The sequence below is a fragment of the Chiroxiphia lanceolata genome, chromosome 20, assembly GCF_009829145.1.
Source record: "Chiroxiphia lanceolata isolate bChiLan1 chromosome 20, bChiLan1.pri, whole genome shotgun sequence".
NCBI lineage: Eukaryota > Metazoa > Chordata > Aves > Passeriformes > Pipridae > Chiroxiphia > Chiroxiphia lanceolata.
The window spans coordinates 7,923,852-7,950,663 of NC_045656.1; the positions used below are offsets into that span (position 1 = coordinate 7,923,852).

Genomic DNA, 26,812 nt, shown 5'->3' on the forward strand with positions numbered 1-26,812 from the left:
TCCTGTGAAAGCAGCTGATCCAGGGACTTATGTACAAGCTCTGGTTTTGCAGATGCAGGCAAGGGATTCTCCCCTTGCGCAGACTGCGAAAGAAGAAAGGTGATACCCTCCCCTCGGCCAGCAGGCAGCTCTAAAGCTGAAATTACAGTCACAGTGCCCTTGTTTCACCAGTCACCTAACAGCAGTTTCAAATATAAAACCATCTATTGCTGGTGTTCCTGTGTGGCTTTCTCCTACTTTCAAAAATGTTTAAAACTGCACGATGTCCAACTTCTTTAAAACGGCAAAATCGTGCACATAACCTTCTCTTTTTAACTCCTTCCCTTGGTTCATGTAACCACAAAATTCACCACCACCAAATGAAGTTCTTCCACACCTTTTGCACTGGCAGATACCAACAGCAGTTGTCAGCTTTGCTATGCTTACTTGTTTTTTCTTCAGTTTAAGGATTTGCTGTTCAACCTTCGCAATTTCACGATCCACGCGGTCCATGCTCTGGATCAATTCTTCCTTTGACAGCTTAGAAGGTGAAGCATTTTGGTCCTCCCCACAAGGCTGACCAGAAATTGGAGAAGATGGTCCCTCATGCTTTCCTCCAAAAGCTGGGTCCTTCCATGGGACAGGAGACAAGGGAGGAGATTGGGAAAAATCAGTCACATGATAACATGGGAATGAGTGCTCAGTAACCAAACCCGCACCCAGGAAATAACAACAACTTTCAGTTATCTATATCTCTGTTGAGAAGCCAAGTGAAAGTTTTAACAATGCACTAAACACCTTAGAATTAACTGACAGCCCATTTATGATACTGTGATTTCAAAGTCCACCTTTTAAAAAAAACCACCACACTGCAACATTTACCTTGGAAGCAAAATAAGATTAAAACGTCTCCCTCTTTAAAATATAACTTCATAAATGAAAACAGTAACTTTTGCTTTTAAAGAAAGGGTTACTTAAGAGCCACCCTCAATAATCTCATAAACTGATGAGGATATTCTTGAAGATAACCATGACCAGCTTGATAAAGCACATCTGGAGTTAGTTGTGGTTATAAACGTGAAGTTCTCCTGAACTTAGCTCTAATATGCAGTATCTACACTAGAAAATATCCACCCCAAACTAGATTGTCCTAGATTTACCCAAAATGAGACAGTGACAAGCATAATTAGTGTTATGTAAATAAGCAGATTCATTTCAAATGCTTAAAAGGGGAAAGGGGGTGGAAGGAAATATTTTGACTATTCAATACAAATGTTAATCACAGAAAAAATGGACTTGTATGCATTTGCCAGCAGCTTTCAACTGAAAAACAGAAATATCTCATGCACTATGCTATAATCATTTTACAACTGAGGTTTGAGTGACTTAACAGAGTAGTGGCAACTCAGAATTCCAGTCTTTGTAATGTGTTTGATGCAGACTGTACAAAAACAGTAACAGTGACTCACAATCACAGCTTCCGATAATTTATAAAAGCAAATTTCTGGGGTTAAAGAAAGAACCTAAACAAATAAAAAAATCACCTCACAGAAAAAATTGCTTAGCTCACTGCAGCACAGAAAATTACACCTTCACCATCAACACAGAAAGTGGCTTTACCTTCTTAATATCTGCAGATCTCAACCCTTCCTGCAGAGGATGTACTAAAGGCAAGACAGCAGTTGCACTGACACGCTGAAAATGGGAATCAGAGACTTGTTCAAGACGTGGTCGCTTAGATTCCAGTGAATCATGATCTGTCTGAGATGGACCTGGATGAAATTGCTGTTCATATCCAGTTCTCCTTTCCTGAGGCCTAATATACAGAAGAGATAAACCAATAAAATATATATTTTTGATACAAGAAAAGTATTTGGTGATCCTCAGCCCTTTTGACATATAAAGGAGACTCAGTTTAGTGATGCTCCTTCTAAACAGTAGGGCAGATAAATGTTTTTAAGTATGACCTTCAAAAATACAACAGTTCAGATCCACTGGAAAAGAGGAAGTGAACTTGAATCTTAAAAGATCTTGTTTAAAGGCACTCCTATCATTACAATGATAGGAATTCGTACCCAGATTACAAATCCTTAAAGAACTCAGCACTGCTACGAGATTGTTCAAATCAAAGCTCTGATTCAAATAACAAACACCAGAAAAAAAAAAATCCATGAGAAAAATTCAGCACTATATTCCACTGAAGATGGCCACAACAGCCCCATTATTTCAACTTTGCAGTCAAATAATTTTTAAATATACACAGAACGTTTGGGATGAGCCGTGAGTCTATTTGGAATTTGAGCTCTACTAAAATGCTACTATATGACAGAAACAGTCATTGATTCAAGTCATGAGTCATTTAAAGGCTCCTCCTTCTCAGAAAAATGCACAAGAACAGCATCCCTCGCTGCTTCCCAGTGCAATGCACAGGATGGCCACAAAAGAGCCTCATATGCTTCCACGTCTTCCTATGAAGTGCCACTGAAGAGATGACAGCAGCTTCCTGCAGCCCAAATAAGCTTTTACAAATTTACAGTCTGGGGAGGTGATTTACTACTGCTATAAACTCGAGTTTTGAGAACTTTAAAAGCCGCTACGACTCTCAGCATTAAAACAGAGCCTTACTGACATTTTGCTGACACGAGATGAAGGCAACATGCAAGCCCCAGATTTCACTATCATCGAGTTATTTCTGGGAATATCCTAATGAGATTTTAAGCCAGACCAGTATTTACATAACATTCATCATGGGTATTCGTTCAGAACCAGATCAGTCAGTTATAGCCAAAATAAACTGTGAGCAATAATCCAGCATATAAAGTTGCTCCTACAGATACACTTACTAAGAGTCCAAGGTAAAAAGAGGTTTTTACAAGCAGTGAGTGCAAGAAAAAAAGAGGTTGTTACAGGCAGTAACACTTGCTTACAACTGTACATCAGCAGACTAATACGCTTAAGAACTGAGTGCATAAATCACATTTTCACCTCTCCCCTAAACAGAAGCATATTCCTAACATATTGCTAATTTACTACAATCCAGTTAATATAATTCTAATCTGTAGTGGGTTTTTACTCTTCAAATTTGATGTTCAGAGTACATTCAATATTCTTCAAGCACATACTCACTCTGTCTGAAAACTTTCTTGAACCTACCAACAGTACAGTAATGATGATGCACACTGAATATTCCTCAATATCCACTGTGAAATGACCCACTGCACTGAGAGGGAAGATATTACCAAAGTGAAAGCAAATTACAACATATGATTGACTGTAGCTGCCCACTCCACATGTCCTCAGTTAACCTGCTGGCCCCAGATCAGTCGCTTCTCCTTACATGAGACAGGAATGGTACATGAGACTGACAGAAAGGGCATTGAGAACAAATGATCTGACACTCAAGTGTCCTGCTAAAAGCAGTGTACACTGATTTACTTCTCTGTGCCTAGAAGTCCATTTGGTGCCACATCTCAGTGCTTCACAATTCTTACAACTCCAGTACCCCATTAGCTCTGTTGTTCCTTACTTGTCCAGCCACACAGACACCATCTGTTGAACAACCAGGACTAATTTAAGAAACAGAACAGGCAATAATCACAGTGCAACAACTCCTGCACTCGTTGCTCCTGCTCGGCAAAATTAAATTATCCAAAGGTACAAACTGGACACACTTTTAGCCCAAGCAGCATTGAAACATTTGCAGTGTGCACTCGGATTCTCGGCAGTTTCCAGACAGTGCTGTCAGGAGAGGTGTGGGAAAGTGAAGCACTGTCACTTCCTGCCCGAGAAACAAAGGTATTAGTTAAACCAGAGGGACCGAATTACACAACAGCTCCACCACTCCCACAACAGGGGAGCACCAATGAGGGTCAGGCATTTAGATAAAAACTGTGAAAGTCAACAAACCTTTGCATTTAAAAATCAGAGCCAACTCCACAGAAAGCCCTGGCTCTGTGTTCACACACAGACTGGTGTTCACACGCTTCCCAAGCAGCCTCACCTGTCAGAGCCCGGGTGGAACTCCGAGAGCAGGGAAGGCCTGCGCCGAAGCTGCTGCTGCTGTTGCTGCTGCTGCTGCAGGAGCTGGGTGGCCTGACTGACTTCCAGGTGGGAGGAACGGTAATCGGGAACCGCGAATTCCTAAAGGAAACACACTCCCGGGGTTAGTGAGAACAAAGGTGAGGAGACAGGACCATGATCGTTTCCAAAGATGTTAAACACAGACCAACACCAGATCGACCAAGTCTTATTCCAGCTCAAAAAATAATGTTTGCGCATGGCAGTTCTAAAGTTTTGAATGTTTTAAACAGACTAAATACTTACACTAAGAATTCCACCCAACCCATCAACAACTTCTAACAAAACACAAATGAGTCAGCAGCAGATGAATATCCTCTAAAAAATACCCTTTAAAATCAGTTTTGCACATCCAACTGCAACGTGGTAAAACGGGAATATATTTCAGCAACCTCGAGGCAATTTCTTGTGTTATCACCTCAAGACATTTTTACATCAGACATTATTAATTAGGATTAAGAGTCAAATGACATGCATCTTCCATTGATGTAACATACAGAGTGAGGTACAGGACAATTTACTTGTATATATGTATATACTCACTTTTAAAAGTTACATGCAGCTGGCATTAACAAAGAGAAGCTCTATAACACATAATAGATCATTACCCATAAAATTTATGTTTATCTAAAAATAAACATGAAGCCAAAAAGCTGCAATTCTTGAATTTCCTTTTGCAAACATGTAAGTAGAACAAACCATCTAAAGTGTCTGTAGCAGGAGGATTTCATTAAAACAAGGGAAACCTGAACTGTTGTAAAGCCAACAGCTGGTCCTCTGCAGCCCACCATGCCACAGAGCACAGGATGGGAGAATAAATGCTCAGCAGAAATGACCAAGTAGGATACTCTGAAAAATCCATTACTCCCATTCTGGCCAGCAGAACACAGCTGGAAGCACCAGTGCAGCTGCTTCACACAAAAAAAATTTAAAAAAAAAAATCAGCGTAACACAAGTTTTTGCACATTCTCCACCTTGCACACAATTTTGACAAGTAACAGATTTAACTCACAGAGAATCCAGACCAATACTGCAACAAAAGTTTATGAACAGAATCCCTACTGAATTTATTCAAAGGTGAGAAAGTAATGATAAAACCATGAGAAAGTAGATGATGAAACCAGGAAGTTTGTATTAATTCGCTGTGATGAAGATCATGGAATGATAAAACTCAGTTTTCTGTCCCAAAAAAAAAAAAAAAAAAAAAAAGGTAAAAAAGCAGACACATATGTAATCTTGAAGAAGCAAAATGCAGTGCTTCAGGAAAAAAAGGAGAGCAAAGCAAAGCAAACCAGCCCATAAGTATTTATGAAGAACCCTGGCAGCAGCTCTCCCCAGCGGGGCACACTGATGTGCCACTCCACTGTTCTCGAAGGCAGGCGACTTGTGTTACATCAGATTAAAAAAAACAAAAATAACGCCATTTGGCCCAGCAAACACCTGAATTATCCCCCTGCCGAGTGTGTGAGCCTCGTGTCCCCTCCCTTACCTGCTGGTGCCGGGTGCTGGGGAAGGTGTACTGCACAGAGTGAGCGGGGTAGCGGCTCTGCTCCGTGCTGAATGCTCCTTGGTTCGGAGGGTAGCCTGAACTTGACATTATCAGGGAAGAAGTCTCCACAAAGCTGTGAGATCAAGCCCAGCAAGCGACCATGTTTCTAGGAAACCGCCTAAAGGAAAAAAGATCACTGATAAGCACTGAAGTACCAGATGTACTCACAATACATTACAGCCATAGTCACCTAAGCAAAACAACCATTACCAGTAAAAGCTTTTTCCCCCGATGTATTTATTTAATAGGTTACTCCAGTCTGAAACATGTTAACGGGTCTTAAATGGGCTCAAAATGAGACATGTCAGCATTGTCTACACAAAGATTTGAGGATTATATTGTCAATACATCACTTTACCAGTTACCAGTTGAATTAGGAGGATTTTAAAAGAAAAGTAGGTCACTTTAAATAAATGTTCAAGAGGTTTTAATAGTCTACAGTTGGACTCTTCATTTACAGTAAATTTCTTTGTCACAACATGAAGTTCACTTTCATTTCTTCTACAGAGTTTTTGGATTCTATGAACAGTTTCTTACTTCCAGGTAATCTTAGGGCTGCTTCACTCAGTGTCACCTGTGGCTCACTAAACCACAGTGGATTAGTCAGGCCCTACACACCATCACCATCTAACAGCAGCATCACTGAAGGAGTTGGTAAAAAAGGCAATTACAAAGCAGAAAACCAGCTCTGCTTCTACTGCCAGCATAGTTTGTCTCATACAGATGTCACTGAATACACTATGAAGTCTTAAAACAATCCTGCTTTGTTGACAATCAATGACTACTTTGCCTCTCCTGCATTGTCCAGCTACAGGTGAGCAAACACTGAACTGCAAATTGACTGGGGAAGATTTTAAACACTGCAAAAATCCAGACAAGTTCATTAGCAAAGTCAGAGTGTGCCTGAGGCTGTCCTTTCAGCCGCTGAAGATCAGAATACATTGATTCAACCCTGCAACCCCATCAGTGCTTTGAGCAGGTAAATTATGGCTCTAAGCAAAACGTGGGACATAAATATATTTTGAACAGAAAGTATTTCTCTCTGATAGCTCAAAAGATGTGATCCTGGGAGCCTATGTATTAAATACAGAATCCTATCAGACCTGGAGCAAATTCTCAAGCTCTTGTCCAGAGCCCAGCAGATACATCAGACCTTCAAATAAGTCACTGTTGACCCCCCTCCTCAATGGCTATGTTTCAAAGCACATAAATCTGCAGCCTTTCACAAATATCACCTGTAAACTTACACTTCTGAACTGCATTTTCCATCAACAGTCAACAGACAAAAATCAGCTCAGGAAAGGATCAGACACAGCAAGCTACACATACAGATCTTAAAGTCTACCTGACATACTTTATCATTCCTGTTCTGGTTGGGGCTTCCCCCCCCCTAATTCTCCATCAAACAAAGCTTTACATGTTGAGCTATCAGAATAATGAGACAAATTTAACTCTTTAACCTGATTTTCAGATATGAAAAATCAAAGAAAAAACAACAATTTCTCTATCAAAGCAATACTACAGATCACTAGTTGTGTGCTTTATAGTACCCACACATCTATTAGAGTACCTATAATTCATATCCAAGTGACAAGTTCTCACAGAATTCTTCCCCATTAACATTTATTATGCTTCATCATTCACACTGCCTCAGTTAGAGTGCAGCTCTACTGTGTGATGGTCTGATGGGTCTGAGTCATGTGCTTTCCATTTAATCAAGGAGCAGTGTCAGAAAGCCAACACACGTTGTGAGAGCTGCAAGGTACCCCTGAACACTCCAGTGGACTCCTAAGGCACAGCTACAGCAAGAAGAAAACATTGGATTTTTCTTTCTTACATGGACTTTCACAGAAATTAATACTATGGCATAAAGCTGTCAGTTCAATCAAGTGTTTATTGATGTGACAACTACTCCTGTCACAGGCTGGTGAACATTTATCATTAACTGAACAACTGGCTCCATGGTATAGAGATGCTCAAAGAATTTGAGGTTATTAAAGTACAAATCTTAGTTTGATGAACTCCTGACGCCCCAACCTGTGCTCCCTCACCAGCTTCATGTGCAGTTTTCATAAATACATGGAAGGTGACTAACTGGATTTTATACCTTTTTTTATATGCATACATATATATGTACACTCATATATATTTATAAATATTATATATATATACAGACGTGTATATATAATATATTTATATATATCTGCTCCACCTCAAAAGCTTTAGTGAGGAATAAAGACAGTAATGCTGGATGTGAGCAAAGCTCCTCCAGCCCACTCTGCTGTTCCTGACAGGCCAGCAGAAGGCATTCAGGGAGCACATACCAGTATTTTTCCAACAAATTCTCCAGCCTTCCTTCTAGTGGCTTCCAAGACACAGCTTGTGGCTCAGAGATTCCCTGAGTCAGAGCTTTTTTGTTTAAGATTTCTTAATGGATGCAGAGGGGATCAGGAAAGCAACCACTTGAAAACCACACACAAATACAGGCCGAGTACTGCACGATTCAAGGTCCTTTCTAGTTTCTCTCAGTCAAGTTACATCTGCTCCTTATTTTCTCAACATTCAGTCAAACCCACAAGTTGATCATTAACCCAGGTGCTGAAAGTTCAATCCACTCTCACTTCCTATGGTGCTATAAAGGCCATTTCTCCATTCACAAGAACTTAAGTGTGCAGGGTGTTGGGTTTGTGTTACAACTGTTCATCTTGAAATCTTCATTGATACAGAAGCTTCCACAACCAACTGCAATGAGAGATCCTGTCCATCTCTCCAGATTCTGTGCTGGAGGTGGAAAGATGAGGGGGATGAAGGGGCAATGGAACACAAGCAAGAATATCCTTCATCCATCCACCATTGTTAACTTAAACCCCCTCATTACAACTTAAACCCCCTCATAACCAAAAAGTTTTACACAAATACACAGGAAAACACTGAGTCTAATGACCTTCCTCCTGAGAACTGCAAGTGTGGTCACATTCAAAGCACCATAACTGAATTTTTTTTTTAAAGGGAAGCAAAGAAAAGTTGCCAATAGAGGAAGGCAACAAGCAGAATTCGAGATTATAATCGTGGTCAGTATGAGAGGTGAGAAATGCAGAGAGAAAAAAAAAGAAAACATGAAGTTATCAATGGTGGAGGTGCATTCTTCTTCCTCCCTGAAGGAACTGGCACAACGGCAGCAGAGATAAGGGGGTATCAGTAGAGGAAAACATGTGGTCACATATTGGCAATTACAAGGTGTGGAGGGAACTGAAGGCTGGGGATCCTGTGTAGGATCTCATTCCTTTCAAGACAAAATCCCCACTGTAGTACAGCACGTAAAATGACACCGAAGTACAATATTCCCTCCCTCTAAGCCTCCTTTTCCTGCTACAGACACATCCACGTGCCTGCCCACTCTCCTGATTTGACCTCCCTACATGCCCCTGCAGTCCCCCCTTTATCTCCCAGGCTCCTACAGCAGGAGCTTGTTTATCCTCTCTGCCATACTGGAGGGAGGGGGGTTGAATTTTTTGCTGATATCTGCCAATAGAATTACCATCAATATTCTGCTCATCTCTCCCTGTCTTACTGCCTTAATTCTGCAATTGTGGATGTAAGTACTTGACTTCAGCTCTCATTTCTCTGCAGGCAACCTCATGACCTGACATGTAAAAGCATCTGCCTCTCCCTTCAGCATCTGCTCCCATGTCTGCAGCAGACACAGATTATTCTTCATCAATCCACTCCTTGGTCAGTGAGGGCAGTGCCAGCTTCCTGCTGTAACCTCTCCAAGTTCCATACATCCTGATCATGTTTAAATACAGCCATCCTTTTGCATAAAACTGGAACTGTGTGTGTAGACTGTAAACAACCTCATCCGGGCTTTCCTCCCGGCTGTATCCTTTCATTGGTCATGACAAACCTCGTCCTGCTCTACCCAAATCCAACCAGAATCCTCCTTTAAAGTTCCTCACTGGTTATTAACTCTCTCTGCCTCTCTGATCCTCGCACTGGTTCCCTCTCCTCTGCCAGAACAGAGGCTGCTCACCTTCCTTTTCAGCACCCCTACAACATTAGAAATCAGCTTCCAGCTCTGCTCAGTCAATGACAGCAAGGTCCTATTTTTCAGACAAGTATTTTTATACCTTTTCATGTTACTCTGCAAATTTCAGAGGTTTCTCATATAAACATTTACAGGAGCTGTTACAAGCTTTGGAATTCTGCCTTACATGTCTCCCAAAGATAAAGATGGGTCGTGAATACTTTCATACAGCTGCCAACCAGGCTGGTAAATTGTCTGTCTCACCAAATACTGGTAATTAGAAAGGGCAGAAAGAAATATTTCTTGGTTTGCAGTTCAGAACCCAGACACTGTGCACTAATGTCCCATTTCACTGACATTCACAGACTCTGGTAAAACACGTAAGAGATGGGGAAACCCAGCAGCATCAAATGGGTAATACTAAAAAGAAAATAAAAACTACAGGACAAGTAGGAGCAAAGAATCAAAAAACAAACAGCTAGGTCTGAAGATACCTCACTGAGAAAAAGCAGTGACAAGAGTAAAAGTTTCAAGAACTGTGAAGAGATGCTTGGCCTTGTGTTAATTTGAGCTTCTCAGGCAAGGAAATGATTTAACAATATTTATTTCTAAAGGTATGAGGATACTTCTCTCTTTGGTTCAAACTACTGAACAGATCCAATTCAGAATTCCCCTTAAAAGCTACTGTTCCCACTTACATTTACCATATGCAGGGAGTTTTGAACAAGTCAGAAATAATTTGGAACTGGATATTATAATGGCAACAATCAGAGCGTAATTTCAGCTCCATCTCCAGAACTCAGAACGCTTCAGAAAGAAGCAGAAGTCCGTACTATCTTCAGCAGACACGTGGGAAAATGAGTCACAGAAAGGTTAAGAAATCTGTCAGAGACTCCCCAGGAAACAGTTAATGTCTGAATCAGAAATCAGACTCAAGTCTTGCAGCAGTGTGAGGAGGCAAAAGCCAGAGAAAAGCAGCTCTTCACTTGGAAAAACACAGCAGGTTACAAACCCTGACTATTTTTAGCAGGCCAGTTCCCCAAAAACGTTCAAGGCGTGGCCACAGATCCGACGGCAGCTGGAGGGCCGGGGTCAGGAGCCCTGGTGGGAGGGGACTCACCTACCCCGTGTCCGTGGAACCACGCCCTGCTCCCTGGAATATCCTGTCTCCAACTCCTCCACTCACCCTCACGGATAAAAGATCAGTCTCATGGGCAGCCTCGATTTTTCTCCAGCTATCCAAAACAAGCTGACACTTTTGCATTCACAGTAATTTTCGTGCCATCTTGAAGTACTTAACCAACGCTCGCTAATTAAATTTCACATCCTTCTGGGAATTTTCCTCGTCTTGTTTTTGAGCAAACTAAGTGTGATAAAAAGAGTGCAAAGAATGAGATTACAGTCTAAACAGAGTTGGGGGATTTTGTTTTTAAATCAGCAGCTTTAGTAAATTGAGCTGTGATGTATCTAACCTGTGGCAGAGCAAGGAAGGCTCTGCCTTACGCAGGGGATCGACAATGAAGCACAAAATTAATTCCGGGATATTTATTCAAAGTTTACTCTGGTGAGAAAACGAGGAGTGGAGGGAGTGTTTCAGCAGTGGTAGGAAAGGCTTTATCCAAAGCATGATAACAATACTTGTGAATAATTATTTCTGTGATTTCACTTCATAAAAAGGTAATGAAACTACCTCATGGAAAAAAACAAAACCAGGCCGTACTTAAGGACCAACCCTATTAAACCACTTGATTTCATTACAGAACTGTGTCTGTTCCTCCAAGACACAACACAAAATTACAAGTCCAGAGTCACATAAGTAAAACTCTTCAGTGTATTGCCAGATTTGCAAAACAAATCTTCCTAGTAATATTTTTATTTTACCAGATAATCATTAATCTGTTCAAACGCTGGAGCGAAAACATCAACTTTGCATCCTGGGGATATGCCTTAGACAAGTAAATACTGGCAGATTGCTAAAAATAGGTTAATGGGCCCAACTTCCACATAAAAATTATTTATTCAAACTAATAGACACAGTACAAGGCTAAGTATCACTTAACATCTAGAACTCCAATGGCCAGAACATTAATGGCACTTCTGCAAGCTCACACTGACTAAGCAGCTGAAAAGCCTTCCCTAAAAAAGCACCAGACACTTCCAGAGCAGTTATCAGTCCTTCAGTCACTCCTCCCTGTCCAGTTCTCAGCAAAGTCACATGACAGTTATTCAGAGGACAAAATCTAGTGACAAAGAAAAGAAGTTTGGGTTCAACCTGATCTGTGACAACCCTTCGAGTCTGACTGTACAAAACTCTGCAAAGTATTGTGGGATGGAAGGGTAAGTGAGAAAATCAGCTTCAAGATCAATAGGTAGGACAATCCTAAAAGAGAGAGGGTTTTCATTCAAGAGCCTACCAGAAGGTTGATGCCTGAGCAGATTTAAGATAATTCTGTGCTTTAAAACAAGAACTGAAGGAAGTGTATTCCAGCTACAATACCCAAGCTTACAGATGAGCTTCAAAGTATGAAAATCTGTTGGGCATACCCTGCAAAAGATGAAAAATTCTTTGCATGGTACAAAAAAAATGTTAATAGGTCAACACTAAAATTAAAGACAATTTAATAAAGGCCACTTAAATAGGTTCCAGAACACTGTGCTTCCGATTTTTGCAGAACACAGACATCATCCTCAAAGCTCAGGACCTCTTGCACACTTTCTTTAATCGTTTTTTTCACTCTTTGTTCACTCAGATTTATGTTGCAGAATACTCAAAAGCTTGCAGTCAAAGCACATGAGCATATGGAATGAATGGAAACAATGAACATATTTTCTCCAAGTCGAGAACAACTAAAACTACTGAATTTTCCATGACAATTCCACATGTACAAATGCCTTTTCTTTTCCTGTGACAGACATGTAAAATACACCATAAATTCCCAAGAACTTTAATCTCACACAGTTGCACTTCCTCTGCTCACAAGGTTATTGAGGTAAAAATTTCTATTTCTATCCCTGCTAAAAATACAGTAAAAAACTTACATCTATAAGACCGTGTTTTACTACCAACATTAAACAATATTCTTTCCATTAATAATTAATATATTTGAAGACATAAATACAAAAATGGGAGCATTAGAAAAAAATATTAAGAAAAGCCCCAAACATCTGAATTTGACCCTTTTCACACCCTGAAATTTCCATTAGTGTAGAATATAATCTTATTTCTGAACATCCAAAGCATTGCCTCACAATGCTCTACAGTGTCTGACATATTCTACATGACATGGAAGCACAGTAAACTTTAATTTAGCCCATTACAGACATGACAGAAGTCAAGGAGCTTTACAGCTGTCAGTTCAAGATGTCACATTTACTCTTTTCCATCTCCATCAAAAGAGCCAAAACCCCAAACTATTATTTTATACTTCATATTTTAATAGGAAAAGAATTCCTATTAACAGACTACCAAGTCCTTAAAGTACTTAAGTAATAGCTTTTGGAACATTAAATATTAAGTATTGAAGAGTCATTTAAAACTATTTTTGTTGCCATTCCAAAGGTGAATATTGGTTGTATATTTAAATATGTAATTTATGACCAAACTGTTGCCAAATCTCAGGATCACATTGTTGTGTCTCACCTTTAAGTAACAATTTGCTCCCTCTCCTGTAACTACAAATACAAACAGAATTTGTGCTCTACCAAAACGGGGTCGATCAAATTCAGCTGACAAGAGACTCTTCTCCAGGAAATTCTATTTTAATCCCTCCTGTAATTTATGATCTTGAAGAAAAGTAGCTAATACATGATATCAAGACCCAGGCAATCCACCACACACAGCTCTGCTGCACTAGATGGGGGAACATCACAGGAAAAGCTCAGATCACACTGACATTTTAGGAAGTTTCTAATCACCCACTTGCCTCACCCAAAAAAAAGAGGGGTGCTGAGCACATCCATTTCCAGTCAGAGCACGTATTTCCATCACCAGATAACACACTGGGATACATGAGATTCCTGGGGGAGGAAATCTCCTCTGGGTTTCATGGAGGAACAGCTCTCACTGCCTGCCAAGGAGCCTACCCAGCTCCCTTCTGCCAAGGAGGGTCACAATAACACCAAAACCAGCCAAAGGAGGTAGGAGGAAGTTCTCCATTCAGAAATGGAAATCAAGGATGTAGACATTTCCTTGACTAAAAATACCACTGAGTGATGACTTAAACCCAAGGAGGGTACAAACCTTACAAGGTTTTGTGTTTCTAAAAGTATATCATAGAAACACAGATAGCTTATTTCCTAAAGACATTTAGAACATATTTTGGTTTTCCAAGGAACACCAGATTCCTGGTTGTCCCAATATGGCAAATAGCACACAGTTAATGTGCACCACAAGAAAAATTCATGAGCCAAAGAAACCAAATCTCCAGAACTGACTGTCCAAACCAAACCCTACAAAGCCCAAATAGGAAAAAAACACAGGACTCTCATTCCCAAGGGCAGACATCTTTTTTCTGAGGTAATTCCAGCAGTTCCCAATGCCAGATATCTACCTTACTTCTTTTGAAGGGTCCTATCCTTGCCACAGGTGATTCAACTGGTTATGAAACATCAACTGGAGCACTCAAACTTCACCCTCAAACCTTTACAGTGAAACAGAAACCAACCCAGGCACCTCCAGTGTCCCTGTTGGCAGCAGGCAAGAGGCTCAAGAGATGCTACACAAACCTCAGTGATAAAAACTGCAACAACCTTCCCCAGCACCTCACCCTCACTCCCCACTCAGTGTCCAACAACTCACTGAGGTTCACTCCAATTCACCTTTTTTCTCCCATTTCATCTGTGATTCAGAAACAATCATGATGTCTCACACTTCAGATATATCACACACTGGGCATAAAATATTCTCTCAAAACAACAAGTTTTCTTCTCCTTTTTGGACTGAAAGCACGGGCACATCAAAACCAGCTTCTGCACGTGAATTATTCCTCCACTGTTGATCCATCTGCAGGTAAAACTGCTTTTGACATCACCTAACATGCAAGAAATTATGTGGTCATTTTAAGTTTCCAGCCTCTTCTTGTAGTTCATTGATTATCAAAAGCATCTCTGTAATGGCAGCTTTTAAAAGCAGCTTTGGTTTGGAAAAGGAAATACAACTTGGCTAATCCATGCTGACTAAATCCACAGCTCCACAAACTGTGATGTATTGCAGGAGAAAACATTCTATAAAAAAAGGGTCAGCCTCATAATTCTCCTCACTTGACTGGGTTCAGATAAAATCAAGTCTAGATTTTTAACTAAAAATACAGTAAGGTTAAAATAACATTTTTTTAATTGCACCTAAGACAGTGCATTCTGATATTCCACAGGAAAAGCACCAGGGCCTTCTGGAGATGAAGTTGATTGTTACCACCTTTCTGACTGGGATGTTCTACTTCATAGGGAATGCACCAATATATAAAAATGTTACTCCAGCTGGGACTCACACAACGGCCTCCAGGTCACAGAAAAAGACATAGAATGGAAGAGGTCTTGCACTAGGAATGATATAAGGAATCCTTTAGATCTGGAGTGAAAAAAACCAACCCAGAACTTCAAGGTTTTAGACATGTTTACCTGTGATCTTTGAAACATCAGCACCCACACAAATAATGTCCATAATGGAACAGGCAACTGAAAACACAGGACAGGTTTTGGGAAGAGCATTCCAAGAAAGCTAAACCATGGAGTTACACTGATTATCCCCACCTTCCAGACACCCCTTCTCTGTCAATCCAGTATTTCAGACAGCATAAAAACAGAGCAAAAGCTGAAAAACGTGAACCTGAGACAAAACCCTACAGTGCACATACCATTTTTTGATTTAAACTAATTCACCTTCTTTTTTCTTTCCCCAAAATACCATTCATGAGGTGAAGAGTGCAGCTGGGCTGTAACAATACACCTGTCTGGTTCGCTGAGCAGCACTTGAACTTGTCATGAACTTACGTGTGCTTAACTCTCTCCCATTGACAAACAGGACAGGAATCTGATTGATATTCACATTTGTTAGACATGTTCCTTGAAACCTGCACGTATTTTAATCCATTCAGGAGAGCATTTGCTTTTCAAACAGCCCCGGGTTCTGCCCAGGAAGCCCAGCTGGGGTTTACATGGAGCAGGGAATGCTGTGCCTGTTTCCAGCTCTGGATGGGACAAGAGTCCTCTGACATCACGAGGATGTAAAGGAGAATTACCCAAATGCTCCTTCCCTGCAGCACAGCACAAGGCACAAGGGGAGGCTTTAAAGAAACATCATATTAGTTTAAGCATATTTTATACTTAACCTCATCCTTGATCATTTTTAGGTGTTCTTTCCCTCCCATCACTGTGACTGTATTTTCATTTTCAGTTTTACCCATGAGTAGTCACTCAACATGCACAGAATTTTCAAGTCCTGGCCAACAGTTTGTCCAGGTAATCTGTTTGCATAAAAAATTCGTTTCTAAGTTTTCTGCTGCTGAAAGTTATGAACAACAAGATTTTTCAGAGATGGCTGATGCATCTTTGTACCAACACAGTATCTTAATTTTGCAATAACCTTTGCAATCATAAGCAGGTGAAGTCACTGACATCAAAACCACAGAGACCAACATCTTCCTAGAGCATGAAGAAAAAAACCTGCCTATCAAATCAGTCTGGGAGTGGCAACATTACAGAGTGGATTAGCTCTGGAGCTGTGCAAGGATGTAGGAATCTCCCTTAGGATACTGGGAAGAAACATAGCCCAGGGTAAGACTGAGCCCTCTGTGAGCTGAGCCCCAGCAGGCCCAGGCTGTGGCAGTGATTTAACAGATGGTGGGTAAGCACTGAACCAGCACAGAAGGGAAAGGGAACCTCACCCCAAACCATTACTAGATGGAGAATGGTTGAAGGAGAGAGAAACTGAAATGGAAGGCACATTCAGCACGCCCCTGGCTATTTGCATAATTTAGAAATATCACAAAGTAAATATTTACAGCCAGCAGTCCTGCACAGGTCACAAATTTCATCTGGGCCAGTTACAGTCGAGGGGGAAGGTACCACAGCCAGTTAACAACCTGACATCCACAACACTGATTCAGATTTAACTAAAAACCATAAATGACTTGAAGAGTTCAGGAGTGGCATCCAGGAAACAGTTGTTTGCATTATGAAACCACTGTCTGGTTACAAGTCTGTTTTCGAGATCGTTCTGTGTTGCCCTGCACCTGCAGGAGGAACAGATCCCTTCCACCTCCAACAATTGTTAAAATCCTAAATGTAAGTAGCTACACACACTAGAACTCCAAATAGTATTTTCAATCCTGCAAGAAAACCTTCATTCAAATCATTTTGTAGGCAATTTTAAAGGAAGAGGAGTAAGACATTTCACCAAAACTTTGGCTGAGAGCCTTGAATGAGTAAATTAAATGCCAATATTAAGATTGTAATACAGATAAAAAATAGAAAATATTGTTCAGGAGATGACTTTCAGTTGCTTTCATGCATTTAACAGTAGCACAAGCAGAGGCAGCTTTCCCTCCCTGTGAGCAGCATCCCTCATTCATTCTGTAACTGAGAAATGAAATAACTCTAAAGATGAAGTTGGAGAGGCACAAGAACTGGGGAAGGCACTCGAGGGGGGAAACTGAAAAAGCTTTAGGGTCTGTTCCTACTTTCACCACAGTTTTTGAGAGCACTCTGCAGATCCTTTTTGATCACAATGAAAAACGTGTCTGCACAGAAGAGGCAACTAAAACGAGTGGTTGTAGGAGACAAACTGTACGTAAAATAAAACAGCAGCAGCACAATGTAGAAAAGTGAATATACTCTGACTCTGTGTTTATAATTTCAGTCTGAGGAGTTACTTTAATTGATTCATGCAATGATTAACAACCTAGAGAAAAGTAACACTTGTGGAAGCAAACACTCTCCACATGTTGAAAAATGCTCATGGTAACTCTTAGAAAGAAGATTCCAAAATACTGCTCATTCCCATGTTTCAGCAATAAATTGAGTTATTTTAGCGACCAGTATCAAAGAGCATATTTCAAATAGGCAAATTATACTGCACATAAATCACAGCATAACTTTTCTTCCTCGGCAGCCTATATCCTATATCACAAAGAAAAGCCACATCAAGAAAAAAATTAAGCCTGCTTTGGCAAAAAGGGTCCCTGCTGTTGGCTTGTTTCCCCTGAACTTCTGAATTCTTGGGACAAGCACGAAGGTCTCTCATCCCCCAATGTGAGACACCAGATTTCAGCTAACTAGAGATTCACTTGAAATATCACACACTTTCTTTCCAAGTATCAAGGTTGTTTAGTTAATCAGGAATAACAACATTCTGCAGGACAAAATTCCAGTGCAAAACTGCAACAGATCTGCACAGTCCTCGTGTGCAGTGGCATAACTGTGTCCACTTATCCAGGCACTTACACTGTGCCCATGGGCACCCCACTTATCACAACAGTAATGGGTTTTTTACAACAGCACTGTTTTCTCCCTCTCAAATCATGCTGTATAGGATAAATACCCCCATCTGAGCTCTAACAGTTCATAATCATAGTGCCGTGCCTAAAATTAATGCATAATACAATAATGCTGCCACAAACCCAAGTCTTCAGGACTAGACATCCCCATTGTAATAAGTTGTGTTAGGTTACACCAATATTTAGAGCCATGAAAAGGAAACACACTGGTTAAAACCATATCTGTGAAATACGAAGAAGCAGGTTTTGCACAACAACAGATTGTTCAGACTATCTACTCGCTCACTTGAGCCCAACACTGACAGCTCATCCATCCATCTAGAACCTGGTCTAACTGCAACCAACTTGATACCCACAGGTTTGTTAAGTACAGGATAAAATCAGCAAGTTCTTTACCATCAAGTCAGACCAATTCTAGCAAAAAGCCACTTCCATTGTGCCCCGCAGCAGCCCGGAGATGACAGAAGCCGGGGATGTTTACAGGTCCCATATGAATAATTCAGCGTCAGCATCAGCAACAACTCCCCAGCACTGACAGCGGCCGCGATGCTCCCCGGACACGGAGCAGTGGCCGCAGCACATCCTCGGGAACCACCGCGCTCCGAGGGGCCGGTTTTGAAGAACTGACCCTTTTCTTTAATTTTTTTTTAATTTTTTTTTTTTTTTAACTCGCACTTCTCCTCCCCTCACAGCTCAAGGATGCACACCCAGCACCACCGACGCTCCGGGATTTCTCCAAGAATTCCCCCGCCGGGGCCGCCCCTCCGTGCCCCGCGTCTCCCCCCCCGGGGCCTCCCTGCGCTCCCACCGCCTCAATGGGGGGAACCCCCGCGGGCACCGCGCCCCTGACCCGCCCACCCCTCGCACCTCCGGCCGCTCCCTCACGGCCCCCTCCGGCCCCAGCGCGCTCCCCCCGGGGACCACAGGGCTGCCCGTGAGGAGGACGGGATGGCCGGGCCCCCGCCTCTTCCCCCTCCTCCTCCTCCTCCTCCACCTCCTCCTCCTCCTGCTGCTCGCAGCGGAGCCGCCCGGCCCGCTGCCCCCCGCGCCGCCCCGCGGGGCCCCCCGCGCTTACCGAGGCGCGGCGCAGGGGCGGCCCGGGCGGCGGGTGTCGGCGGGTCCCGGCGGGGCTGGGCGGGCGCGGCGATCTCACCTCACCCTCAGCGCCGCCGCCGCCGCCATCTTGCCTCCCCTCCCCCGGCCCCGCGCGCTCCGCCCCCTCCCGCCGGGTCCTGGCAGGTACCAAACAAACCGCGCCGCCGCCGCCCGGTGCCTTTCACCGGCCGCGGCGGGTCCTCCCTTTCCTCTCGTCGTGCCGGAGTGTGGCGGTGCACAGGAAGAGACAGGCTGAGAAAAGTCACCACGGAGCGCGACGGTGAGAGGACGGGGTGCTATGCCCCTTCCAGGACCGCGGGCCGGTGCGGCGGGGCGGGGCTGCCCCCCCGCGCTGAGGGGCCGGGGGGGGGCGCGGCCGCCATGAGGCGAGCGGGGCCCGGCCCGTGAGGGGCTTCACGGACCGGCCGCGAGGCGGGAGCCGCAGCGCCCCGCTGTGCCTCGATATAAATCGATAATAACCCATAACGGGCCCCGTGCCCATGAATGCGTCTTCAGGAGCCCGTCCCAGGCCCGGAGCATCGTCCGGTTCCGCCACAGCCTCCCGCGCTGTCCCCGAGGTCGCGCTCCTTCTCTGGCGACGAATGACTTCCGAAACATGTGAGAGAGGTTTAAGTCTCATTAAATGTTCGTTTATTCCTACCCCAGAATGAAGAGTGTGTAACTCGTTCCCTGCATCCTCAGTAAAGAGTTTCTGCACTGTGTCCTACCTACAAACGTGTATCACAGGATGTGCTAAAATAACAAATAAATCACTATTCAGATTTACCATGGGAAAAAACATACCATTAGGCAAGATTAAATTATCACGTTGTCACAACTGCCATTAAATATGAGAAGCAGGATGGGTGCCCACACCACTATTAAAGCAGGGGCTCAGCCTGCGGCAAACGGGATCCCTCAGAAAACACGTGTTGCACTAAGGACTGTGTTATCACAGTGGTTAAAGTGCCAAATTAAGGTGACATGGCCCATCTCCAGGCTGTTGTTTGTAGTCTCCAATCCCAGCACAAGCCAGTGACTCCCTCTGTTCACTTGGATGTTAAAGGTGTCCAATTAAGAGTCAGTGAAGACCAGTCAGACACACACCTGGTGAGGGCTGAGCTGCTCCTCAGACACTGAACTCTGAATTATTTTCACCATTTATGCTTTAACCCACCCAGCTCCCACACTCCACCATTGCTCCGGACACTTGTCTTCCATGTTGCCTGTTTGCCTGGAAAAGCAAATTTTCCAATTGCATCCGATTGCCCTTTTCATGTTTATTTTAACACTTCCTGTCTCCTCCTGCTCTGCAGCCTTCTCCAGTGCTTGTCTTCACTTCTAAGCCATATCCGAACGTTTTCCAGTCGGGATAGCCCACAGACCTGCAGACAGCACGACGAGCCTGAAGATAAGCTCCTCCTGCCCTGCTTTTGAGCTTCCCCTTAACCCACGGCTCTTCCACAGCAGCGATAAAAGGTACTACAGCTGAAAAGCCCAACTTTAGTCACCATTGGTCACCCTGGACGTACCAGCACGGTCAGGGCAGTGACGCCTTTCCCCGCCGACCTCCCCACGGGAACAGCCCCCGTACACCGCCCCGGCTGGGACCGGGCCAGGGCAGGTCCTTCCTGCTCCTGCCTGGCCGCCCTGGAGCGGCACAGCTGGGACACGCTTCCCCTGGAGCGGCAGTGCCGGGGTCTGTTTCCTGGGAAGCCCAGGAAGCACAGACGAGGCCTGTTTCCCGGGAAACGCAGGAGCGGCACAGCCGGGACCCGTTTCCCCGGGAGCGGTGGAACCGGGCCCGTTTTTCGGACAGCCCTGGAACCGCACGGCCAGGACACGTTCCCCGAGCAGCCCTAGATCAGCAGAGCCGCGAGCGGGACAACCGAGCCCCGTTTCCGCGGCCGAGCGGCCCCGCCTCGGGGCGGGACCGGAGGGGAGGGGCTCTGTGGGGGGGGGGGGTGGGACCCTTTCGTGCGCCGGAACCTTGGTGCCGTCGCCGCCGTTTCCCGCCGGCGCGGCGGGCCCGACGGGCGGTCGCTATGGCAGCGGCGGCGCTGCTGGCGCTGCTGGCGGGGCCGCTCCTGCTCCTCCTCCTCCTCTTCGGGGGCGCGCGCCGCCTGCGCCGAGCGCGCTCTCGCCCGGGGGGGTCCCGCGCGCTCCCGCGGGGCGTGCGCGCGCTCGTGGTGACGGCGCACCCCGATGACGAGTCGCTGTTCTTCGCCCCCGCCCTGCTCGGCCTGCGCAGGGCCGGGGCCGCCCCCGCCGTGCTCTGCTGCTCCGCAGGTGAGCGGGGACACCCCCCCGGCACGGGGAGCCCGCCGGGATGCTCCCCCTCCCCATCCTCCACCCTACCGTGTGTAGCATCGCGGGGTGGAAGGACCCCCCCCACACCGGCTGTGGGGAAACTGAGGCGCGGAGCGGCCGTGCCCGCCCTCCTCCCGCCCCTTTCCTTTACAAGAGCATGTGGTGACAGGACAAGGGGCAATGGGTTCAAATCGAATGACGAGAGGTTTAGATCTTAGATATTAGGAAAAAATTCTTCCCTGTGAGAGTGGTGAGCCACTGGAATAGGCTGCCCCGGGAAGTTGTGGCTACCTCATCCCTGGAAGTGTCCAAGGCCAGGGTGGATGGGGCTTGGAGCAACCTGGGATAGTGGAAGGTGCCCCTGCCCATGGCAGGGGGTGGGACTGGATGATCTTCAAGGTCCCTTTCAGCCCAAACCATTCTATGATTTTCCATCCATTCCTCTTCCATCCTTCCTTCCTCCATCCATGATCATTACTCAAGGACAAGAGGGCACAGTCTTTCTGTGCCAGGGAAGATTTAGGTTGGCCATTAGAAAGAATTTCTTCACAGAGTAATTAGATATTGGAATGGGATGCCCAGGGAGCTGGTGGAGTCACCATCCCTGGAGGTGTTTAAGGAAGGACTGGATGTGGCACTGAGTGCTCTGGGCTGGGGGACAAGGTGGTGATTGGCCAAAGGTTGGACTTGATCTCGGAGGTCTTTTCCAACCTGATTGATTCTGTGATTCTGTGAAAGGCCTGAAGCTGTGCCAGGGAAGCTTTAGGTTGGTTCCTCACCATGGAACTGGTGGGCATGTTTCAGCATTGATTCCATTCATTACTGACTCTCTACAGAGTGAGACTTTTTCTTCCCACCTGTCTGTATGTGGAAATATCCGCAGCAAAGATGGGATTTACTAAAGGTTTTACCAAATTTATGGCCAATTTAAGAACTCAGGACCTGAGGGAACAGTGTGAAGCTGCACCAGGGGAGGTTTATGTTGGATATTAGGAAAAGGTTCTTCCCTCAGACGGTGGTCAGGCACTGTGACTTTCTGCAGGGGGTTGAAACGAGATGATTTTAGAGGTCCCTTCCAACCCAAACCATTCCATGATTCCATGGCTCTGGCTTCAGCAGTAGCAAAATCCCCCTCAATATCTACACAGAGGTTTCACAATCCATCCCCTGTGGCAGAGCTGAGGCACTTTCAAACCGTGTGGATGTATCAGGGGGCTGTAAAAGGTGCTGCCTGGCACAGCCCTTTGCCATCTCCTTGTAATTCTGTCATCTTGCAGAGGACCTACTTGGATGATCCAGGTTTAATATCGTGATACATTCCCTGTAACTCTCCTAAAAATAGCCATTGCATAACAATCCCATCAGGGAACAATGGGCCGGAAGGGAATGGGGCCGTGTTGTCCCTCAGGTGACCTGGAGGCAGCACCGACCCTGCTGCAGACAAACCTTCGTTCCCCTGAATGCCCGGGGAGGTGCCTCAGCCTGTGGGGTCTCTGTCTGAGCTGCATCAGCTTCCCTTCAAATCCCTTTTTCCTGAGTCATTGGTGTAATTTAAGCTTGTTTGTTTATTTTTTTGCTGTCTGCCAGGAACATGGAAATCGCTGTGTCCCTTTGTAGCAGCCTCTTACATATTTTAAGACTGTTATCTGCCTTTTTTGCCTTATCTTCTCCAGACTAAACAACCTGATTTCTTGCAATCTTTCCTCATAGATCATGTTTTCTAAACCTCTGATCATTCTCCTTTGGACTCCTCCAGTTGGTTCACATCTTTTTTTGAGGGGCAGTGATCAAAAACTGGAAGCAGCACTCCTGCTGAGGCCTTGCTGGGGCTGAACAGAGTGGAAAGATTCTTACAGGCTCCACTGTCTGCCCAGGACAAGAATTTTTCACAGCACATGACACTAATGTGCTCTTCTTGTGATCCGCTAAAGCTCCAGATTTTTTCCTGCAGAACTGACACCTAATCAGTTATTCCATTGTTTAGGGTTTTGTGCATAAGAAACAATCCCATTTGCACTGATCTTTGAGACCTTATTTGTGTACCAGAATTGATGAGTGAAATTCACAGTGAAGACATTTTTTGTGTTTGTTCAGATGAGTATCTTGGGCTACAAACACATCTTACCCTGAAAACACCCCCCCTGTGCCTTTGGAAGCTCCAGCTAGTTCACTTCCAGCTTTTCTGTTGCTTCCAAAGCTTTCTGTCATGGCAGACCATGTAGGTGAGAAGACAGGGATGAAGCTATTGTTGAATCCAGTGGTGTGGTGGCTTCACTGATCACTCTGCACCTCCCATTCCAGGTTTAGTGCAAAGCTTTCCGTTGCTTCTGCTGAGGGACAAAGGTCTGTGGATCCCGTTGGGCTTTTCCACAGCTGTGGGAAGATTACTGAAGTGCAACTCTGCCATTTCAGTTTTGGGCACTCATACACTGCTGCTGTTAGAGAGCTCCCCAAAGAAGTGTTGTGTTCCTGTTTGTTTTGTTGAATTTTCTCTTTTCTTTACTCCTGATTCAGTGACACGAAGCATTAATTGTGTTTGACGTTGCTTTCTGTCGACTCTCTCACGTGTCTGTGAGGGAATGAGCAGCCCATGTAGGAGAGCACCTTCATGAGTTAATAGATTTTTCCTTAAAAAGCCTCTTATTCGTCTTTTGGGTGATTCAGATGGTTCATCCTCTCATTGTTTGTGTGATTGATGATGACAAGTGAGTTGATCAAAGACTCTGCAAATTGCAACACCGAGACAAAATCGTTCCTTAAAAACCATTGTACTTGCAGTTTTCAGATATCAATCAAAATGACTTAGAAATGAATTAGAATTACAGCACTGTGAAAAAAAATCTGTCTTTACACACTGAATAACCTTAGATTAAATTAATAACTCAGTATAAATGTGCTTTGCTCTCTGTAGTAGCTGACTCTCTGTGGTGAGTGCTCCATGGATGAGGTCCAGCAGCATCAGCTATTCAGCTGGTTTTGCTCTCAATAGCTTCCCATCTTTTCTTGTTAGCATTTATATATTCCTGATGTCCTGACACATTTCTCAAGCTGTGGAACTGTTCCCCTGAGTTCAGTAGAAGTCAGGTATTTTGAGAGCAGTGGTACTATTTGGATAAAACATCACCTGCAGTCAGTTATTCCACTGCATTGCAGCAAAAGCTGTACCTTAAAACACTCCTGTTTTTAATGGCCTGGTACAACACCAGCCTGCCATAAATCCTGCTGTACTCATTCAGTCCTCCCAGTGAAGGTGCACTTTGATTCATTCTGGAAGCTGGAACTTGCAATCCCAGGTTCCCAGTGCTGAGCTCACGTGTTCCTCAGCAAACCCACAGTCACTCAGTCAGTCTCCCAAAGCCATTCACTCACAGGCTGCAGGAAGAGGCTTTTTTTTTTTTTTTCTAGTTACTCTTTCCCCCTTTGAAAATTTTACAAAGCTTGCTAGTGATGGCTCAGATTGCAACATTGCTCCAGAGAAATGCTACATTTAGATGACTCACAGCCACAACAATAAAAAGTTCTCGTGTAATTCAAGACAGCTGACTACAGACTTGAATCACACATTAATACTCAACTGGAATTTTTATTTTATTTTATTGCCTGAAAGTTAAAATTGGTTTGCGAATACTGCCCTGCATAGAGCAACATTCTGGAAGGGGCATCAGAGCTCTGGCATGGACTTTGCATGGCTCATGCCAAGAAAAAATAAGGGAATGTCAGGGCAAGATGAGAAGAAAATAATTCAGTGAAGAAGGAGGCAATGTTTTAATATGATGAATCCCATTTCCCTGCTAGTAGTTGGTCTCTGTTACAACTTTTCCCAGCTGCCTCAGTTACATTTCCCTGGGTTTGTCCCCTGCAACGTGTCTGTTCCTGAACTGAGGCCCCTTTATTTAATGTGAGATGGTCACGTTCTGTGCTTTGAGAAAGAAGAGAGGAATTCTTTCCAAGCAAACCTAAACTAAGGTGGTGTTGCTGTGTTTGCTGTTTTCAGGAGATTATTACAATCAAGGAGAGATCCGTAAGAAAGAGCTGGAGCAGAGTTGTTGTGTCCTGGGGATTCCTGCATCCGATGTCACAGTCATTGATCACAGGTAACTGGTTTCCATTTCCAGCATAATTCCACTGCAGGTTTAAAGAGGGATGAAGTTCATTCAACATTCAGTAAAGCTGACTATGTCGTTCTAAAAAAGCCTTGAGGAATCTCCAGAAAGACCATTTTAGATATTTTGTTAATTCTTCACATTAATTAATGCAAAAGACAATTCAAGTGTGTAATGGGGATCATAATTCCTAAGTTAAGGTCTGTTCGTCCAGCATCTGCAATAATAATAACAACCACATTTGGGGTCTGGCATGATGTGTTTGGGCAGCATGATCACATTTCGTTGTATAACAACTTGTTGCAGTGTTATACAGGCGGTTACAGATTCTCTGAATTGCCTGTGGCAGGTTTGTCTGTAGGCTGTTCTTTGTAGGGTTAGTGTGGAAATCTATTATATTTATAATCTGCCTTAGTCCTGGCTAAAGACAAAAGTGAATTGCAGAACTAAGGACAGTCCACAGTAAGATTCTTCAAAATTAAACCATGCAAGATTCCTGTTTTTCTAAAGTGTGGTGTTGTTTCCTTGAGTTGTGTGTAGCTACAGAGGTAGGTGACAAAGCTGACACTTCTTTGTTCAGGAACTCTCTTCTGGGAAGGTGATTTAACACTTTGAATCATCAGTGAAACTTGGCACTAGTGTTATAAAGTCCTCTTAAATTGCCTTGTCTGTCTGTAGGAGCTGAACTAGATACTGATTGCTAGGAAGCAAGATACAAGTGGTTGTTTCACCTGTAAACAGCTATCACACAGTCCATAAAGAATATATCTGTTTATGAGGAAATAATAACAACATGTTGATTTAAAGCCACTCCAACTAGAAGAGTCAGAGCTGAAAAAATCTGGCTCCAGGCAGGGCCTTTTCCCATGAACGTATTTTCCCTTGAGCTAAGGCAACAGAAACCACAGTCCAGAATATGAATCTTTTTGAGTTCTTTGCTTTTTTTAGCTTTAGTTTTCTCTCCAAGTTTTCAGCTCACTTAGGAAAACAGCATAGGAGTTGTTTTTCCTTTGGAGTGAAAAGAGATGTTTCCGTTCATTTCACATGAACTGGTTTTGGATAACTGCAAGTTTTGTAGTACAAACATAGGATAATGCCCAAAACATTTTGGGGAGGAATAAGGAAAAAAGCTGTTAAGCATGAATTCTGCTCAATGAACCATCTTTTGAAGTTAACAGAGCCC

The 26,812-nt window shown here is 43.9% G+C and overlaps 2 protein-coding genes and 1 long non-coding RNA gene across 5 annotated transcripts in view; 1 reads left to right on the forward strand and 2 right to left on the reverse strand.

Moving 5' to 3' along the window:
- NCOR1 (nuclear receptor corepressor 1) overlaps positions 1 to 19,289 on the reverse strand; it is a 60,583-nt gene extending 41,294 nt beyond the window's left edge. The window contains exons 1-5 of one of the 2 annotated variants that reach the window (XM_032707892.1): positions 19,275 to 19,289; positions 5,546 to 5,723; positions 3,980 to 4,119; positions 1,600 to 1,795; positions 427 to 609 (exon numbers count right to left, since the gene is read on the reverse strand). In XM_032707892.1, the coding sequence (XP_032563783.1) occupies positions 427 to 609; positions 1,600 to 1,795; positions 3,980 to 4,119; positions 5,546 to 5,653 (627 nt within the window). In that variant the 5' untranslated portion in view covers positions 5,654 to 5,723; positions 19,275 to 19,289. Of the gene's footprint in view, positions 1 to 426; positions 610 to 1,599; positions 1,796 to 3,979; positions 4,120 to 5,545; positions 5,724 to 19,196; positions 19,247 to 19,274 lie in introns of those variants that run through there. The other variant, XM_032707891.1, reaches the window with a different exon arrangement.
- A 1,192-nt stretch (positions 19,290 to 20,481) lies between these two features.
- LOC116796911 lies at positions 20,482 to 21,298 on the reverse strand. The gene is made up of 2 exons (XR_004360524.1): positions 20,749 to 21,298; positions 20,482 to 20,601 (listed from the first exon to the last, which is right to left on the reverse strand). It is a non-coding gene; the product is annotated as an uncharacterized LOC116796911 (long non-coding RNA).
- The window catches only part of PIGL (phosphatidylinositol glycan anchor biosynthesis class L), a 56,879-nt gene continuing 51,291 nt past the window's right edge, over positions 21,225 to 26,812 (forward strand). The window contains exons 1-2 of one of the 2 annotated variants that reach the window (XM_032707915.1): positions 21,225 to 21,505; positions 25,521 to 25,620. In XM_032707915.1, the coding sequence (XP_032563806.1) occupies positions 21,262 to 21,505; positions 25,521 to 25,620 (344 nt within the window). In that variant the 5' untranslated portion in view covers positions 21,225 to 21,261. The remainder of the gene's footprint in view (positions 21,506 to 25,520; positions 25,621 to 26,812) is intronic. The other variant, XM_032707914.1, reaches the window with a different exon arrangement.